The sequence below is a fragment of the Melospiza melodia genome, chromosome 11 (genome assembly GCF_035770615.1).
Source record: "Melospiza melodia melodia isolate bMelMel2 chromosome 11, bMelMel2.pri, whole genome shotgun sequence".
NCBI classification, from domain to species: domain Eukaryota; kingdom Metazoa; phylum Chordata; class Aves; order Passeriformes; family Passerellidae; genus Melospiza; species Melospiza melodia.
In genome coordinates, this window is record NC_086204.1 from 4,659,174 (window position 1) to 4,678,928 (window position 19,755).

The following is a 19,755-nucleotide window of genomic DNA, read 5'->3' on the forward strand; positions in this document are numbered from 1 at the left end:
AAACCCAGTCACACTGTTATTACTATATGTAGTTGTATAACTTGTCTAACTGTTTGTACTTTCAGTACTTTCCTTCCTTTCCCCACAACTGAACCCTGTTATTTTTATTCCTGCCCATCCAGTTAGTTTTCTAAGATGCTCTAGTCCTCACATTTTTGAGAATAGCTCCCAAATTTGTATCCTTCAAGTCTTGTTAGCATATCCATGGTGTTCATCCTGAGGTCAAAATCAATAAATGCTAATCAGTGTCACAAGTTGAGACTCACCATACAACTTCAGAAGGCTTTAAGCATTTGCCCACACAGAGTAACACCAAACCACCTCAGAAGGCTGCAAGTATTTCTGTTCTTGTTCTTTAGCCCAACCTTTTATACCCTCATGTTCAAACATTGCCCCTGTGTGCCCTCTGCTCCCTTTGGTGGTTGCTCAGTGCCCCTGGGCACTCCATGGCTCATTGCTGTCAGTGCTGCCACAGCTGTAACCCACTCCCATTCACCACAAACTGTGTCCCTACAAATCAAGGTCTTGGAACTGCATTTTATGACATTTTACTGCCCTCCCTTCCAGAGAGATTCTTACCTTCCAGTCTGGTAGTAACCTTCTGACCTCCACTTAAAGCTTTCCATGTCTTATCCAGGATCTGTCCAAAGCTGAAACAGCAAGATCTGCTGCATATCCCTCATGGGGAATGCCCCCAACTCCCAAACAGGAGATATTCCCTGTTACCACCCCTCAGTCACAGAAACTTGAGGCTCTTTACTCACAGTCTCTTTACTCACAGTCTTGACCTTTTTTGTTGGGGTGAGAATTTGCCAAGGGGGAGTAGGTTCCATGGTGAAGAGCTTTCAGCTCATCCTCATGGATACAAGCAAAGCCTGTGATTATTGCTCTCTGTCCACTTCTCATGCCAGGCTCTTTATTTACATCACTGTGTTATTGCACAGCCATTGTTGATTAGCTCACTTTTCCTAATAAATATCAGTTCTGTAAGAGAAATATTGCAGCCCAGCCCTGTAGGTAGGAAGGAGAGATTTGTTTAGGTGGGCAGCATCTGCTTTGTCCTGCTTTTCATGTTCCTAGTTCTTCAGGGACACAAATTAGAGGGCAGCTTGAGTGGGAAGTCTCCATGGACACTGTCCCAGCTACAGATTTTGATGTGGTCTCAGAGAGGTCTGGAGTTAGCAGGGATGGCCTAAGGCCTTCAGGAAAGATGAGCATTCTACTGACAGCCATTCCAAGTGGATTGAATTGCAAATGTTACTGAACCTGTTTGCTGATAAGGCTTGTAGCTCTCCCAGCATCTGCACAAGTGTATTTGCCCAAGATACTCCACATACTTGTTTTTCATGCTGATAAGGGAGCAGTGGTTAAGGAAACACTTGTAGCAATGAGTGTGTTCATGTCATGCCTGCGTAGGAATCATTGATCAAATTCATTCCAGACTCACTCCAGTAGAGGCCCCTCTGATAGCTGTGACCCTTAGAAGCCAAAAAGTGCAGCAGGAACGTGAGAAATGAGGAAAAATTGGGCTTGAGTGTGGTCTGTACTCACCCACCACTCACACAGCTATTAGAGAGACTAAAATGAAATTAAAACCTTGCAGGTTCCCTGTGGAGCCCTGGCAATGAAAATGCCAATCCCCACATGGAAGAACTACAGGCAGGTTGGAAAAACGATGCCAAAACTTTTGATTCACTGCATTTTCTCCTTTCCCATGGGGAAAGCAGCCAGCCTGCCACAAACTGGGCTGGGCCAGATCCAAGTTAAACAGATTCCAGGTCGCTGGGCTCCTCCAGGTTTTCCATCAGCTGAAAAAAGCATCACCACTCTGATGAACTCACCAGGATGGTCTCTTTATGATGATGCACCTTCAAATCCCTGATCAAAGTCAACTGCAAATGTTGTACTGAAAGGTGTAAAAACTTCATTGTCACTTTAAAATCTTCAAATTATTCGATTGCATCCTGCTTTGTGTCTGGGGGGTGGGTCAGCAGCCAAAGTACCAGTGCTGATGCTCCAAAGACTGTGAGACAATGACTCCACTTTTACCTCATGCTAAGGAGTGCAGTGACATATCTGGAGCAAAAATTGCTTTTAATGTTCAGGGTCAGGGCCAGGGCAGGTTAGTATTTATTACCCCAATCTGGAAGGGTATCTATTGTTGGGGAGCATGAGCATGACACCAGGCCTGCCCCAGAGTGAGAGTAAATCAGTACCAGCACAGTCCTACACCTGGGCAAACTGCAGGAGAGCTGCACAGAGCCAAATCACCAGGGCAACACCTGCCCAAATCTTCACATCCAGAACCAGCCAAATACCAACCTAAAATCATCCTGAAATCAGATGCCTGTGTATTTTTGACCCAAGGACCATCTGAGCTGCTCCCAGAGGACAAATCTGCCAAAGCAGCTCATTCCTGCCCCACAGCATTGCAGCCATTCCTGCGCTGGGCTGAGGGCAGGGCAGCAGCTGTGCTCCCACCAGAGCTGCTGACAGGACAGCACCCCTGGCTGGGACCCAGCCAGCTCCTCTGGGCGTGCAGGGGCTGCAGACTCCTCTGCAGTGTGCCGTGGCCCAGCAGCCACCAGCTCAGGAGGTCATTTTAGAAGTTTGGAAAGGCACTTGAAAGGCCACTATTGACAATAAATTGTTCATGTCTCCCAGGATTTCTGATCTCTGGGATAACCACTGCTGCTTGCTGTGAACTCCCTGATAACCCTGAGCCTCTGTGCCTGGCCAGGGCAGGAGAAACCCTGCAGCCAAGTGGGAGCAGCAGCTGGGGACACGAGGCCAGCTCTCCAGAGCACATCACCACAGCAAACACCCTCAGGAAAACCCCCCAGACAGCAGCACATGGGCAGAGCTCTCACAACACCTGGGAGCCACCAGGGAGCAGAGCATGGCTGTGGTGAGCTGTGAGCAGGACTGAGGACACGGCTTCCTTCAGCCTTTGCCTCTTCCCCTGAGGCACATGGCTGATTCCAGCAGCACAGTTGTCAAGTCAGCAGCTGGGGCAGATGGACTTTCCATTTTAAGAGCCCTCTCTTCCCAAAGCCACAGTCTGGAATCTGCCCGTGGGGATAGTTTACAAAAAAAACCCCAAAAACAAAAGCAAAAAACTTCAACACAAGACAAAACAAAAGCCCAACAACAATAAAACCCACAAAAAACCAAAAAACAACAACAAAAAAAATCCAACAAAAAACCCCAACAAAAACCCATGACAAAGATTATGTAACTTAGGGAGCAACAATCTTTCCACCCTTCAGTCAATCCCAGAGGAGATGGCAAGTATTTTATCCACTTAATTAACCTTACTGGTTGCTGCAGCAATGACTTTCTAAATGCTCCCCAGTAGAGCACAGATCCTGGCATGACAGGGAGCTGCCACTGTTTCCCAAAGAATGAGAAAAATCTGAAAGGCTCTACTTAATCCCAGTAATGACAGTCTCTATCAGGCCCAGTTCTTCTGGCCTTCCTGATCCTAAATAACATCCAACAATATAAACTAAATATTTGCAGTACCTTCTGGTACTGAGGAAAAGGGAAGTCAATCCTCCACCAATCCTTCCCACCAGGGAAGTCCTGAGTCCTGGCAAAAGTCCTTTGAAAGTGCTGAGGGAGCCAGGGCACACAGAGGTGTCACTCAGGAACAGAGCTCTGAACTGAGACACAGCTATGATCCACAGCTGAGGTCCAGGGAAAAGGGACTTGTTCTAGGAACAACCCCGTGCCCAAAGGGATGTGAGCTCCCAGGCACTGCAGCTAACTGGGAGACCACACTCTCACTGATAAGAACTGAAATCCACCCAGCAACTTTTCAAAGCCTTCAGAGAGCTGTTTGTTACTGGACATTCCTAATTTGTGTCCCTGGTAAGGGCAGCTCCTCCTTTCAGAGACACTGCTGGCTCTGCAGCAGGATGTTCTGCTCTGGAATGCTCAGGGAATGCTCAGGGAGTCACAGCCCTGCTGCCTGACAGGGCAGGGCAAGCCCCGTGCTCTGAGGGAGGAAGGGCAAATCCTCACAACAGTAACAATCCATAGTGGAGTTTCAGGTAGGGTCCAGCATGGATGGTCCATGTCAGACCCTCGTGAGGGCAGGAAGGGCTGAGTACCTGCATCCTGCAGTACCTGCATCCTGCAGTACCTGCATCCTGCAGAACCTGCATCCTGCAGTAATTGCATCCTGCAGTACCAGCATCCTGCAGTACCTGCATCCTGCAGTAATTGCATCCTGCAGTACCTGCATCCTGCAGTACCTGCATCCTGCAGTACCTGCACCCTGCAGTAATTGCATCCTGCAGTACCTGCACCCTGCAGTACCTGCATCCTGCAGTAACTGCATCCTGCAGTACCAGCATCCTGCAGTAATTGCATCCTGCAGTAACTGCATCCTGCAGTAATTGCATCCCGCAGTAACGGCATCCTGCAGTACCTGCATCCTGCAGTAATTGCATCCTGCAGTACCTGCACCCTGCAGGAATTGCATCCTGCAGGAACTGCATCCTGCAGTAATTGCATCCTGCAGGAACTGCATCCTGCAGTAATTGCATCCTGCAGTACCTGCATCCTGCAGTACCTGCACCTTGCAGTAATTGCATCCTACAGTAATTGCATCCTGCAGCTCAGCTCCAACTCCTCCCTCACTGCAGGCAGAACTTGCACCTTGCCATGCAGAGCAGGAACTGCTCCCACTGTCTGCAGGCTGCTGCCAGCAGAAGCCTGGAAGCAGAGAAAAGGTGGTGAGAAATGTCACTCATCTCTGTGCAGGTCACTTTTCACTCTGAGTTAGATTCTGTCATCACTGTGTCATTCTTCACTGGGGTCAGCACTGAGTCCCTTGAGATCCCCCTCCACTTGTGACACAACAGCCCTTTGGCTCCCATTATAGTGTGAAAGCTGGGAGAACTTGGAGGGTGCTGAGACCATCCATCCCAAATGCCCTGCTCCCAAATATGGCATCTGCATTATCAGTAATAATTCCTTCCATTTCAGCCCAGGCTGCTTTGCTACTGAGCTGGGCTAAGGAGGGTCTTGAAAAGTGGTCTCAGGTCCACAAAACTCACGTTTCCAATCACATCAGCAGGAGGGAGCTGAGTAAGGACAAGGAATTCATGCTGGCTGCAGGAAGAACAGACAGGTAGCCAGGTCTCTTGCCTACAACCAGGATATTTGATCTACCCCTACAGCAAAAAGCAGGAATTTAATACATCTTCTGGAGACATGAGGATATTTAATCTGTGGGACCAGGAGAAAGGTGAAGGGCAGCAATGTGAGATGGGCCCTAGCAAGACCAAGGACTCTCTTCTCCTGACACTCATATCTCAGAGTAAGCAAATTGCTATTCCATCTGCTAATGGATCTAAGCAGAAGCTGCTGTTCAATGTAAAGCAGCAGCACACATCCTTGGAAATCAGTCAAGGTTGTACACTTGCATCCTTTGGGCAGGAGGACTCTTGGAGGGGAGCTTCTCCCAAGGAATTTCCCAAGGGAACTGCAAGAGTGGCAGGACAGCTCCAGAGCCCTGTGTGCTCTGCCCAGAGTGGCTGGAAATGGGAGAAGAATTTGCACATTCACATACAGTTTTACACAGTGGAGTAAAGTGGAATCCAAAGCCTTCTGCAGGATGGAACACCTGGGTTTGGGACAGAAAAGCCCAGAGCTGCCCCAGTTTTATTGCTGTATTATCCCAGTGCCATGCAGGGGCTGGAGCAGAGCACACAGGGCAGGGCCAGCCCCAGGGCACTGTGGGTCTGCTGTGGGCATCCTGCAGGCTTTGAAACTGTGGAGAAAGAATAACTCTGTGAAATTCAAATAGAGACTTTGCCAAAACACCCCCTTGAATATGGATTTTACATTCAATAAGTTCACTGTGGAAGGTTTTCCTATTCACTATACACATATGAAGAATAAATGTAAATATCTTAGAATCCAGCATTTGATGTGAACCTGTAAATAATATCCCTCTGCATGTCCATGCCTCCAACTCTGCAGCTTTGGGCTGCTGTGTGAGAATGTGTAATTTAGGAATGGACTGAACAGGAGAACCGGGCTGATCACACTCACTGGTTGGGTGTGAGGGGAATAACCACAGTAATTAACACACAGAACTCTCTTTTCAGCACTCAGTGAGAAACCCCGGAGCCAAAGGAAGCAGAGAGCAGTTCTCCCTGTCTCCACAGCTTGTCGCTCTCTCACTCCACAATGCCAGGATCTCCCAGCCTCAGGAGGCAGGAACTGATCCTGCTCCCCTCAGCCCTTGGTTGGCTGAGGCTGCTCCAGGCAGGAGCTGCTCAGTCCCAAATATTTTGTCCCAGTGGGAATTCCTTCCCCTCCACCCCCTGCATTTACACAAACACAACCCGAGCACAGAACAGAGGGGGACTTAAAATCAGTGTAAGTTTACAGAGTCCAAACTGTTTAAAGTTAAAGTTTATTTGTATTCTTTGTAGGAATATCAATAAAAGTCCTCAAATGTATCTATATCTGTACATATTACAAGAACCTTCAAAAATTATTCACAGAACAAAAATAAATCTTCTTTAGAACAAACCCAGGCAATGAAATGCAGAAATGGATCTCAGAGACCAAACAGTCCAGTGCTACAAGCATAAAAATACGGCTTGAAAAACAAGTTTATTCCTTTTTAAAGGTGTACTTTGTTGAAATAAAAAATAAATTATTTAGAGCTATCACTGTAGAACAGTTCTGTGTAGTAACACTCTTATTAAGGCCCTTGAGACAGAAAAATCTATTTTTGCAGGTAGGATTCCTGGCAGGCATGATCTGTAAGGACATGCTCACTCTCCTGGGGGTTAACTTACTGTGGAGAAGGAAACATTTAAAAACATCACCCTAAATTTAACTCTTTTTCCTCTGGCAGACCATGCCCACCACTGATGGAAATGCACATCATGGTTCAACTGGGACAGGAATTGTTCTCCAGGAACAACAGAGACATTTTTGCAGAACACAAGCAGAATTCATCTACACAAGTAAGTATTGCTGACACATTCCATGGACATGGCTGTAAAATTCATGGACTTCCAAGTTAAAAGCTGGTGGGTTTATGCAAGCATCAGAACATGAAATGAATATATCATGGGGGAAAAACTCACAGCCAAACCAAAGCAATTACATTATTGCAAAATCAACCCCATTTCTTTGATGATTTATCAGATGGATAAATAATTTATTAGTGATTACACCTCATATTCTCTAACTAGAAAATACACACATCCCTTTCCACGCTGCTGTAGATTCCCTGCCTGAGTTATGCCACTGGAGAGGAATGTGGCAAAATGTGTAGCTGTATGGATCTGTGCTTTTGTAAAAAGCTGCCCATTTTGGATAGACCAGGGAAGTAACAGGTGGTAATTCCTAGATATGAAACCTATTTCCCCTAAAAAAGAAAGGCCTGAATTCCTACAGTTGCAAAGAACAGGGATTTACAGGATGCTGCCTAGGCCGTGCTCCCTCTATCCTCTCAGAGCCAGTCCCTGCTCACCTCACACCCTGCAGACACCACACACAACCTGCCAAGGGGCCACACACGAGAGGCTGCTCCATCTCCCTGCCCTGCTGTGCTGGCTTCAGGCTTTTCCTGAGCACTCAGGAAGCCCAGGTGGCTTTGGGGTTTGGAGAGAACCCTTCTAGAACGTGGCCAGCACAGACTGAGACACCAAGATGGGGTGACTCTCCTGTTCAGTCTGAGGAACATGAGTATTCCTCCTCCAGGCTATCCAATTTTTCCTGCACTACTTCATCTGTTCCCCAGTGAGAGCAGCAGCTCCTTGCACAGCATTAGACACAGCCACCAGCCTTTGCTCAGAGTGTGAACACAAAGCCAGCTCCCCATCACACCTTGCACCATTTACTCCCTCAGAGCCCACTGGCCACGAGTCTAAACCCAAACGTGATCAGGCCCAGGCAGGGCTCCTGCTCCTGAATAGAGCATGGATTTTATCAGTCTGGACAAAATGGAAACTGGCATTTTCACATATTGTCAGCTTGAGGCGGCTGAAAGTTTTCTGGAAGGCTGCTTGGTAACAAACTAGGAGAGACAGCTGCCTGCAGGACTCAGGAGCAGTGTTTTGTGCTGCAGCAGATCATTTCCAGTCTAGCAGCACTGACTCTGCAACCTTCACCCCTTGGTGGCAGAGCTGGAAGAGCACGCCTGGCACCTGAGGGGAGAAACTGGAAAAGCAGAGAAACAACCAACCTAGCAATAAGCTCTGAGACCACAGAGAGGGGTCAGGCTCTGAGAGAGCCACTGCTTCTTCCTACAAGCATCCTACGAGCTTGAGAAACACACAGGAGAAGATACAGTATTGGAATGATGCACTACCCAAGATCTCACCAATACTGGGGCAGGGATTAATTCCCCTCTAAAAATCCAGGCTGAAATGCTGCCTCTACTGCAGAAACCAAAGTGTACACCTCAGCATCAAACCACACAGGTCAGCCAGTGACCTCTGACATTACCAGAGCACTGGGGAGCTCTGGGGAAAGGTGTTTCCCAAAATAATGCTGGAATAACTCCCAGAACAACACATCTGCTTCTGCCTCGTTCTGTCAGCGCAGCCCCAGGGGCGCTCACCCACACCTCGCTCACAGCACACCCACATCACCTGCACTGTGCCACAAGGGAGCAGTTCACATGCCCATCCCAAAAGGGATGGGAGCACGTTCCCCCATGCTACAGCTGTGCAATTACAGTACATGGCTACAGGGACATGCAGATCCCACAGAAAGAGACCACAAAAAAGGTTTGTGTAAAAGAGGCCCTCACGTGACAGCTCAACACAAACTGGAGAAGTTGCTACGGCTGCGATGCCTGAAGGGAGAAAGGAGAAACTCAAAGGCACAGTTTGAGGAATAAAATATCAGAGGTCAGCAAGGATCTGAGCTGGAAGACGGTTTGGAAAGTATGGAAAAGTAACCACTGCTGAGCCAATGCAGAGCACAACCCCAGGTGTTTCAGTGCCACCTACACCAAGTTGTGGCCGAGCAGCCAGAGCAGCTGTGATCCCAAAGAGCTGAGTATTAACCCCAAATCCCAGCTCACTGCTGTGCTCCAGAAGGCCTGGCTAGGATGGATGCACACACATCCTACAGCACAGGAGTCTCTGCACTGATGCACAGAACACACAGGGGTGGTGATGGTGGCTTGAGCATGGTGACACCAGAGCACACACACTGCTCTGCCACCTCCTGCATCAGCCACAGGGCTGGGGTGAATTCATTTCCAAAAACCAGGCAAACTTAGCAACAGACACCAGGTTTGGGTCTTGGTATTGCCAATAACTCATGTGCAGGGAACTGGCTTAGACAATCCTGGATTTTTCATGAGACAATCCCACACTGAGGCACCTCTCAAGATTTTGTCTCAAATTGAAGTAAACTTTTCCAATTTCCACAGCACATGAGAATGGTTAATCACACTCGCTGTTATCAGTATGTTTCTGCAATTAACAATTTCGATCAGTGCTGCAATACTTTCATTTACTGTGAGGGTTTGAGGGCTAGAAATGCACAGCAAAAGCTGAAAGTAAAAATTCACACTTGACTTCAGAATCTGAGATTAAAAAAAAACCAAACAACTCTCTCTCAGATTAAATATTGTGGCACTTGATGAAATCATGAGAATTGACAATACCAAGCCATTTAGTGTTCATCTGTTACAGATTGTGAGTGTCACTGTCTCCCAGGAGAAGGTCACTTTGGAGCAATATCCCATTCACACACAGTCTGGAATCATGCTTCTATGAAACACAACTGAAAGAAACTGGAGACAAAAACTTAGTCAAAACCCCTGAAAAGAACTGCAGTGTACAGAACTCAAAAAAATCCCTTTAAATTATCCAGAGAAAGGAAAATTTCAGCAGGAATGGAAGATCTTTCAACAAAGGTGCAGAAAGCACCTTTCATTGGAACTACACTGGCTAAGCAAGTGGCTGAAATAGTGAAAATTAGCAAGCATTAAAATACAGAAATCCTCTAGAAAAAGGGACTTTTGCATATGGAATTTCCTGTGCTGGGCATGGGCACCCTTTGGTTAGCCCTTTCCCGAGAGGATTAACCTGTCTGTTCCTGATGGAGAGCAGAGAGGGAATTCAGGGTGCCTCTGCAGGGGGCGTACAGTAGGGATTGGCTAGAAATCGTTAAAAAAGTATTTACAGGTCTGTAAATCCTCCAAACAGAAGAAAATATAAAACTGCATCAGAACTGGGCTACAAAAGAAAGAATCCTACCACAAAATCCTGCAGATTCCCTCTGTCTGACAGGAAGCCTGACTGTGCAAATTCCAGGAATCCAGCTTGCTGCTGCCACTTTGTACCTTCTCCAGAAAGGCTGTTTTATGACAGAGCCCTATCGGAAGTAGGTACAGGACACAGCAAGAGCCAGTTCTCTTGCTAAAACATTTGCTATCAAGTTTGCATTCAGCTAAAGACCAGCTGGGGAAGAGGGGAATAAACCCAGCTGGTGAGTTTTCCTATGGAATTCATTTCACTCCATTCATGTCCTTTGATCAGCCAGTTGCTGCCTCGGGTCACCCACAACACACACGCACACACACCCCCCTCTTCCTCCTCCCAGGACTGCAGTGCTTTCAACAAGAGAAAAACAACAACATCAACAATAACAACAACAACATAATTATAATAATAATAAAAAAAATAGCAATAATTAAAAAATCTACAGTATTCACTTCCTTTTGGTATATTACATTGGCATTTTCTGTACACAACCCATGAGTTCCCTCTATTTACACAGTGATCCACAAGGACTTATTCTGGGGAGCCTGGTTCTCCTGGCCCTGAGTGGGGAATTAAAGCCCACCCTTCAGAGTTGCTTTTCAATTTTATTGAATGTACAATACTATCTTAAAACAATTTAAAATACAATTTTAAAATACAACTCTAAAACAATTTTAGAACAGTCTTCAAACAATACAATCTTCAAACAATACAATTTTCCTTTTACAGAAGAACTATGTGCAACAATCAGTGACGGTGAGGGGTCTTGGCTCTGCTCCGTCTTGCTCTTCCACGGAGGTGGTTGGCAGCACCTGCAGAATTAGAAACTGCTGTTCTTAAATTCACCATTCTCCGTGATGGAAAGCTTGGGAGGGTTGCCATTCCGGACGTGCATGGTGTAGCGCTCCTTTACCTGCGTCAGGGCACTCATCAGGCGCGTGTTGGCCGAGTCCAGGAACACGATCCGCTTCTCCTGCAAAGACACCCCACAGCGTCAGCGCTGCCGCCCGCCCTGGCTGGGAGCAGCCTGGGCTCTGGCAGAGGCAGCTGGGCCAGCGCTCCCTGCCCACATGGGCTGTCTGCCTCTTTCTGTTTTCGGGGTGCCACGGGCTCCTCTGCGGCCGCTCCGGCCCTCCGGGGCTTTTTGTGCGACGAATCCGAGTTACAGCGGGGAATTGATCCAAGCTCCACCCAGCCAGGCAGGGTTTTGCCACAGGGGAGTGGGAGGGGGTCGGTGTTAATAACAATGGTAGCCAATTTCCATATTACATTTTAGAAGTATATTAGAAAAACAGAAACAGGCAGCAGAAAATAAAAGTGGTGTGGGGGGGTTTCATCTGGCAGAGAAAAGTGCAGGTGGTATCTGCCGACTGTTGTCTCTTTGGATGGAGTGTGCTCAGAGTAAACTCATGGGATGCTTGAAATAAATAAATAAACAATAATAAAAAAAAAAAGCAGATAATGGCAGCCTGCGGTGACGGTGCAACAGCAACACAGAGAAGCAGCAGCCAAAGCTAACGCTGAGGGTTACTGGAGGTGAGGGGGAGAGGGCACTGTGGGTGGAGGGGAGATGCCATTGACAGAACACAAAGAACAAACATGGAACACGCTGCTCCTAAACCCATTCCAGCTCGGGGGGCTCCTGGGCTCCTCGAATGCACGTGCCTGGTTGATTGTCCTTGCACAGAACGTGCCAGCCTCCACTCGGAGCAGACAGCTCAGGGATGTGTGCTGCTAAATTGACATAACCCATCACCAGACCCAGCCTGCTAACAGTGGGATACAGCACTGGAGGGGCAAGCCAAGGCATAATCAGAGATGACAATTTCCATCTTTCCCCAAAAAAATAATAATAATGCAGCTGCAGAAGGCAGTGCTAGAGATAGCAGGATGGTTACTGTGCTCTCCATGCCACCAGCCGATTGGCTTTTGTTCTTTGAGAAGGGAAAATGTCTAATTTGCTCAACCAAAACAAGTTGCATGTGGGAACTCTTCCCAGTCCAGCCCATTGAGAAACAAAATGGAGGGGAAAATGATGCACAGAAGGCATAAACATTAAGGAACAGTTCAGACACACTGCTCAGGAGACTCACGTGCCACCACAGCCCCTTGGGATTTGGATCCCAGCACATCAGTGCATGCTACAGCACTAATCAGCAATGTCTGCTTTTCTCAGTGGGCTCCCCCACAGGGCTGAGTGCTTGGGTGCAAAAACAAAACAGAATTTAAGTCCTGCTTCTGTTACAGCCCTGAACATGCTGAGCTCTGTGTAAAGCCAACAGAGGAGGAAGAGGCAAAAGGCACAAGGCCTGCTTTAGCCCTCATCCCAGTCCAGCTGATGGGAGCAGGGAGAACACAGAGCCAAGGAGTTACAGGCTTCTCCTCCCAGGCTGAAATGAGCCCTGCAGAACACAACTGCCTCAGAAGGAATGTGCTCCTCAGCCAGGCAAAGCTCCTACTCCTCCAACTGTATTTCACCTGGAACATACAATTTAAAATGAAAGTTTTCCTTCTGAAACTTTTCCAGAAAAATTTCTAAAAGATCTTTTCAAAGAGTTGAGAATGAAGGGCTGGGTGTTTTTAGACACTGCTGAGCACTCACTGAGCCAGTCTGCAAAACAGCTGGAAATGCACACTTGGAAAATCAATCTGAAAAGCACAAGGTTGGTGAGTAGAGGCATCTTCTCACTGAAAGGAAAATTGGATCTACCAGGCACGTCTCTGTAACATGCTCAGGGCACAGGGAGCAGGAGGAGCTGGAATGGGTAGGAGGTCAGTGTGCTGGGCCAGGACTGGGTACTGCTCAGCTAGAGAACTGATTTGGTTTACTTGCCTGTTGGAATTATCTCATCCCCATTTATGACCTGTAATTTAACACAGCGGAGATGTCACTTGCAATAGCAACCGGGCCAGTTCTCTTTGCAGCTGCGCCACTCCGAGGAGAGACTCTGGCCAGACCTATCCCTGCTCAGGCTCCAGAGCCAGAGCAGCTCGTGTCTGTGTGCATGGGGGCAGTGCTGGGAGCTGCCCTGCACCCCTCAGACCATCCCAGGCTGGTGTCCCTAAGCACAGGGTCCCAGGGCACTGCTGCTCCTGGAAGCCTTTAACTCTTCAGCCGGGTATGACGAGCCAGGTTCCAGCCCCACTCAGTGAAATCTCACACTAAAAAACACCTTTCTTTTCTAGCCACTGAAGGAATCAGACTAAATAAAATCTTCCAAGCACGATTTCAAGGGATTGCTACAGAACCCAGCAGACACCTGGGCTCTCCTGGTGAGTCTGCTCTGAATCTTTCAGCAGTTTCCTCCTCTGCTCAGGTACTCGAGGAAGGACAGTGACAACTGCACTTCCCCCATGCACTGCCTGACAGTGAAGCAGTTGAGGTTTGCCAGTGACCTTGCTTGACCAAGAAAGAGAGAAATCATTAATGCTGCTGTTTTGCTCCTGTTTTTTCACTGGTTTCCACCACAGGTGATAAATGCTGCATCACTTGATGAAGTGTGACCGAGGACTACACCCTTCCAGCCCTGAGGGTCTGAAGGTCTCACAGGTCAGCAGTGGTGCCCTCTGCCAGCTGGTGACACTGGGATCACAATGGTCCATGCTCCACCTTGCTAGCCCATCACCAACACCAAGGCTGAGAGCCTCCTGGCACACACAGGTAACAGGCAAGTTTCTTACTCAGTCCCAATCTCTCCCCTCCAAAAATCACTTTGCATGTTTGCCCAGTTTCTTCTTGAGGCAGATGAAAAAGATATCCACCCATTTCAGAATCCAGGCTGCTGCCTGGATGAACTGCCATTCCATGTCTGTAACAGCAAGATGCCCTGACTGTGCCTAGCTCCAAAAAACACAGCTCTTTGCTGCTTTATATTTTCCCTACAGTTCCACAGGAGTTCAAGTACTTCTAATACCCCAGTGCCATGTTTAACCATGTTCAGCTGAGACTCCCACCACCATTCTTTGTGTAGGGAATAACTTAGGTTATTCCTGAAAAAATGATTGAAGAAGTTTCCATATGGAACTACTGAAAAGCCCAGAAGCAGGAAAGAGACCCTCCAAATGCAAATACCACAAATGTAAACATGGCAGGCAGATACAAACCAGTCCCAGGTTCTGTTGTGGGATCAGCACACACACAGAGGAAAAGCTGGAATGACCCCCAGGATACACCCACATGCACTTCCCACTGGGTTCCCCTCCCCACAGCTGCCCAGGGTGACCGAGGTGGGAGCTGCAGGTTTGTGGGAAATGGGCATTTCCCAGGACTGCTGGGGATGGCCAGTGGGTGAAATGCCACAAGTGACATTCCCAGGACAATGCTCCATTGCAGCATTCTCTTTCCTGGACTCCACTGTCCAAAGCCATGCTGTTGCTGGCACAGCTGAGATGCATGCACATGGCAGCTAAACTATGCTGGGGTGAGGCACAGCTTCCCACAGGTCCCAGGCCCACTTGGAACAACATCTGCACAATGCACTGCTAATCCTTTACTCCCTTGGGATCTCACAAAGCAGCAAAGGTTTTGGAGACATGATCAGTCCTGGGATTTGTTGCCAGGCTGCCTCAAAGCCCAGGTCAGACAGAATTAAATAAAGCCCAAAGTTGTCTCCCAGAGGCAATAAGTGACCTGTGTCACACTGAGGGCTGATATGGCTTGGAAGTAGAGAACAGTGCTGGGGCAGGAGAGAGGGGCCAAGAACAGGTTCTACACACAGGTTCTGGGAGATCCCAAGCTCTTTACCTACCTGTGCATCAATGATTTTCTGCTTTGCATCAATGACTGCTTGCATCTCAGCGTGATCCTTTTTCAGCTCCTCTTCAACAGCCATGAGTCTGATGACCAAAGAGGGACAGATTAGGACAGTCTAATATTATTCCCAAGTGTTTCAGATACTCTGGCCTGTTGGTTTGACTTCTCTGCTTCTCCTGGCTCTCCAAGAGAAGAATTCTGCTGCTCTCAGGAAAGCTTATCTCTCCATATGACACTCCCAGTTGCCCAAACTTATTATTTTCAGAATGGACATTGCCAAAAATGCCACTGCTCTGAAAAACTGATTTCATGTACAGATTCCAAACAACAACAAAAATAAAGACCTAGACTAAGAGACCTAAGGTAAAAAATCCTAAGTATTTTCTTTTACCTTCCTGACAATCTCAGGCAAGTTTCCACACCGCATCCCCATTTCTTCAGCTCCGAGGATGGAGTTGCACAGGGGAGCCGCTTGTCTCCTTTGGAAAACCCAGTCCTGAGCTTCCCAAAGCCTCACCTGCTGATGATACTTTTCATCTGGCTGTCCTTCTCCTCCTGCTGCCTGCGCAGCCTGTCCTCGCTGTCTTCCAGCCGGGATTTGTAGTCTGTGAGCAGCTTCTGCATCTGCTGCTCCTGCACCAGGAGCCGCCGCTCGTACTCCTCCAGCCGGCGGCTGGACACGCGCAGGCGCTCCTTCAGCTTGGCGATCTCCTGCTCGTACTGGCAGCCAGGGAGGCACCAGGGAATCAGGGGCAAAGGATAAAAAAGAAGAGATCAGATCCTCAAAATGCTCTGCTGCTCTTTAGGGGAGTGTTGTTGTTTGGGTTTTTTTTTAGGGAAAAATAAGCTGATGGAAGTAAAGGAAGTGAGAAGCAAACATAGGGGCGACCATAGAGAAGGAGCATCCAGCTGCTCCCACGCTGTGGGGTATCACTCTGCAGCACAATTCCAGCAGTCAGAGGGCTCTGACATGGTTCCTCAGCCCTGACTGATCACATCCTGCCTTACTTCAGACTCTAGCAGTTCTCAGGCAGATGTTGCTAACATCTGGAAATGGATATGCAACTGTAGAAATGGCCCAGGCTGCCCAAACTTACAAACCCAGAGCTGTGTAGGACCCAAATAACTCACTCTTCAGGACCTAATCAATCAGGGCAGGTCAGAGCAAACCAGTCACTGCAAACCAGAGCCTTACTTGGCTGAGCTTTTGTTCTTCTTGTCTCTCTGGGCAATCATTTCTGCAATAGTGCCATGAATCTCAGTATATTGCTTTGTTTTGGGTTCATTCCCCTTTCCTAATAATCCTATGCTTCTGCTTCTTTGTCCACTAAACATTCTTCTCACTCCCTGCCTTCTCAAAATACCAGACCTCTTACACAACAACTCCATCCCCACAGCAACACATGACTGTGACTGTATTTGGAAAAATGGGATCTACTTCTGAAAAAACACACACTTTCAAAAACAGACCATGCAGATTTCTGTGCAGCTCAGAAACCTTGCAGTACCTGGGTGACAGGCATTTGCCTCAGGAGAAGCCCAAGACAAATCTGACTGCTGCTACTGATGAAAGCTGAGCTGCAGCCCTGCACAGTCCCTGTGCATGTCCTAAGCCACGCTCAGTGGGGTTAACAATCCTGATTTACTTCATTTACTGAGTTAGTGATCACTGATATAACCTGAGTGAGAATGTGTGATGCTGTGACAGCAGGGCCTGAAAATCCCTCTGAACTCTGTGGGGTGCACAGCACTCAGAATCAAATCTACCTTCTCAGCATGCTTGACTTCATCCAGGCTCTGAGTCGTGTCCTTCTTGGTGTCCTCGTACTGGCCGTTGTTGAACACCCACGCCGCCGTCCTCTCCACCGGGGACAGCGTGGCCGAGTCCACCGGTGACTGCACCTGGGGCAGAGACACCTGGGCGTTGGCATCCACCAGACAAACTGCACACTAACCAGCTCTGACATCCAGCTCAGCTGGAGGAGAAAGGTACCCATGGATCTGGCAGCCTCAAAGGATCCCTGGAAGGTCTCCTGCAGGGATACTCCATCCTGTGTTGACTTTGGACCTCCAGCACCTACCTGAATCCTCTAAAACCAACCCACTTTGGAAATTTTTCTTCCTCTCCAAGTGAGTTACTCTCTGAAAAAGTTCTTGTTTCCCAATCCTGTTCACATCCACCGCTTCCCTTTGCCACGCTGTCAGCAAGGCTTTCTCACCCTGCCACCTCTTGCACAGAGAACACACAGTGACAGAGCTCTGCTCGCAGCGTGCTCAGGTGAGACAGGTTGGTTTCCCTGAGTGCAGAGAAGCTCCAGGAGCAGCTTCCTCAGCCAGGCTGGGACAGGCTGCAGTGGAGCCTGGGACTGTACAGTTGATGTGGCAGGGAGGTGTGGCATGATCCCAGCAGTGCCTGCCAGGTTTGGATGGTCCATTGCAGCGTAGCTGCCCTGCCAGGGCCAGCTGTGCTGATGGGGGGAAATGTCCAACCTCTCTGGAGGCTCTCTCTCCCCTCTTCAAGGGAATCCAAACAGGGAGCCAAGAAAAGAGACAAGAAACTCTCTGCCTGGCTGGGGAAAACATGGCTTGCTACAAATTCCAAGCAATTTTCACAGACAAAGACAAGTTTATAAGCGCAGGAATTAGCATAATGACTCCTGAAAGAGCAAATTGTCTTATGTTTTTGAGAAATGCAAAAGATCAACTTCTCCCCAGCTGCAGCTTCTTTTTGTGCCCAGGCAGCTCTTCAGCTCCCTGCCTGGCCCAGTGGTGCACCCAAGTGCACTGAGCTCCCTGGCTGGAGCTTGTCAAATCCCAGTCTCAGCCAGGAGCTCTCCACGGGGGAGGAAGAGCTTCTTTAGGAGCCAGGGATCATGTCACCCTCCTGCTGTGTTTCTCCTGCTCAGAAAGAAGCCTCAGCAGAAGTGTAAAGCCAAAGAAAAGGCATAGGAATTAAGCAAAAATCCCTGGATTTAGGCAAAGGCCTTTTGTGTAGAAGGAAGTCTTCACAACAAGAAAGTTAACAGCCCCTTAGGTGTGGTGTGGCAGCCTGGCAAAGCTCATTAATTCAGATTTTTTTGATGGCATTTGCTGTCAGGCAGCCAGAACAAGGGAGACCATGGCCCATGCGTGGCTGTGAATGGCTGGAGAATGAGGAGCAGGATGGATGAACACTGTCACCAGCCACTGGAGCTGCAGGGGACTCAGACAGCAGAAAGGTGACTATAAAATACATCCCCAGCCCTGCACCAGACTGCTGAGCAGCAGCAAACCTGGCCAAACAAGCTTCCAAGTGTAGGACAGAATATTTCCAGCAGCAAAATTGTGGAAGCTGTCAAGATCAAGTGGATGGCAAGTCACACATGCTAATGGGTCACAAGTTATTCTCCAATAAAGGGCAAAAAAAACGAATTAGCCTGCTAGGAGCATGTATTAATTCCCCTCTTTGCCTCTCTTCCAGAGGAACACACTGACATTTCTGTTCCCACCTACCTCCTAAATGGAAATGGAAGGCAACAAGTGACCTCTCCCAGCAAACAAAGGGCCCAGCTCTATATTCAGAAACAAATGGGACTTGTAGAGAACAGAGTCTAACAATTATAACGCCCACAAAACATGCCTAGAAAGAACATGCCCAACTTCTCTTTTCTGTTTCTCTTTTTTAAACAAGAACAGAATTCCACAACAAGATTTGCAATTAAAAGGATGCAATGGAATTTGCCTTGAAAAAAATGTTGGCCACTCCATTTGGCACCATTCAAGACGTTGTTCATGGGTGTGGGGAAGGGGAGAACAAATTGATTTCTCTGGATAAAGCAGGAGCAAGCACTCTAATGAATCCAGTGGAAACAATTAGTACAGAAAGTACAGTGGGAAAACAAGTGGATGCACATCCCCTGCACATTTATCCTTTTTACTGGCCTAAAATGTGCTACCAGAACCACACAAGTTCTGGTTGTATTCCACAAAAAACCCCTCACCTAGCCATGCCCTATACCCCACTGTAAAACACACACTGCAGGGAATACAAACACACACACACTTCAAATAACAAACAATTACTTCTTTGGGTATCACTAACTTGGCATACTAAGCTTAGGCTTGTGATTCAGTGTTTCTGCTCTCATACTTCAATGCACTTGAGATATCAAAGTAGTTTTGAAGCCCTGATTGTTCCTGGGTTCCCAGATATCACCCAGCTTTTCCTGTAACATTCAGGAGTTTGCCAAAAAAGCTCTGCTGTCAGGGAACACCAAGAAAACCTTGGGCACAGCAGAGGTTGTTCTGCCACCTTCACCTCACAGCCCAAAGCCTTCCCCCTGCAAGAGCTCTGACCTGCAGATCATGTTTTCCACCTTCACTGTAGCACTGAAATACTCACTTCTTCTGTAAAATTAAACTAATGTAGGAAAATATTTTCATACACAGCAAATCACAACAGGATTGTTATTATTTTTTTTTAAGATCAAGGAATGATGGCTTTTTGACAGGAAAACCTTGATTTATAGTTGCCTATGAGCAACTGATAATGTGCATTAGGAGTTGGTAGATATAAGCATTCCTTTCCACAAAAAAATTTGCATTATTCATAGTTTGGGATGATTAATGAAAAAGCAGCCGTTTTCTGAGGAACAGCAAGAGATTGCTTCATCACGGTGAAATATGGATTTCTCCACACTTTAGACAACTGTGCTTATTTGTTATTTTGGCAGCAGTTATCCTGTGATGTTTTATCTTTGTTCA

General features: G+C 47.7%; 1 protein-coding gene across 8 annotated transcripts in view; it reads right to left on the reverse strand.

The window, feature by feature from the left end:
* Positions 1 to 6,414: 6,414 nt before the first annotated feature.
* Positions 6,415 to 19,755, reverse strand: part of RASAL2 (RAS protein activator like 2) — a 126,773-nt gene continuing 113,432 nt past the window's right edge. For 4 of the 8 annotated variants that reach the window (XM_063165405.1, XM_063165398.1, XM_063165402.1 and 1 more), the window contains 5 exons: positions 16,780 to 16,914; positions 15,530 to 15,732; positions 15,008 to 15,095; positions 13,093 to 13,123; positions 6,415 to 11,232 (listed from right to left, as the gene is read on the reverse strand). In XM_063165405.1, coding sequence (XP_063021475.1) covers positions 11,102 to 11,232; positions 13,093 to 13,123; positions 15,008 to 15,095; positions 15,530 to 15,732; positions 16,780 to 16,914 — 588 coding nt within the window. In that variant the 3' untranslated portion in view covers positions 6,415 to 11,101. The remainder of the gene's footprint in view (positions 11,233 to 13,092; positions 13,124 to 15,007; positions 15,096 to 15,529; positions 15,733 to 16,779; positions 16,915 to 19,755) is intronic. The other 4 variants (XM_063165401.1, XM_063165404.1, XM_063165399.1 and 1 more) reach the window with 3 other exon arrangements.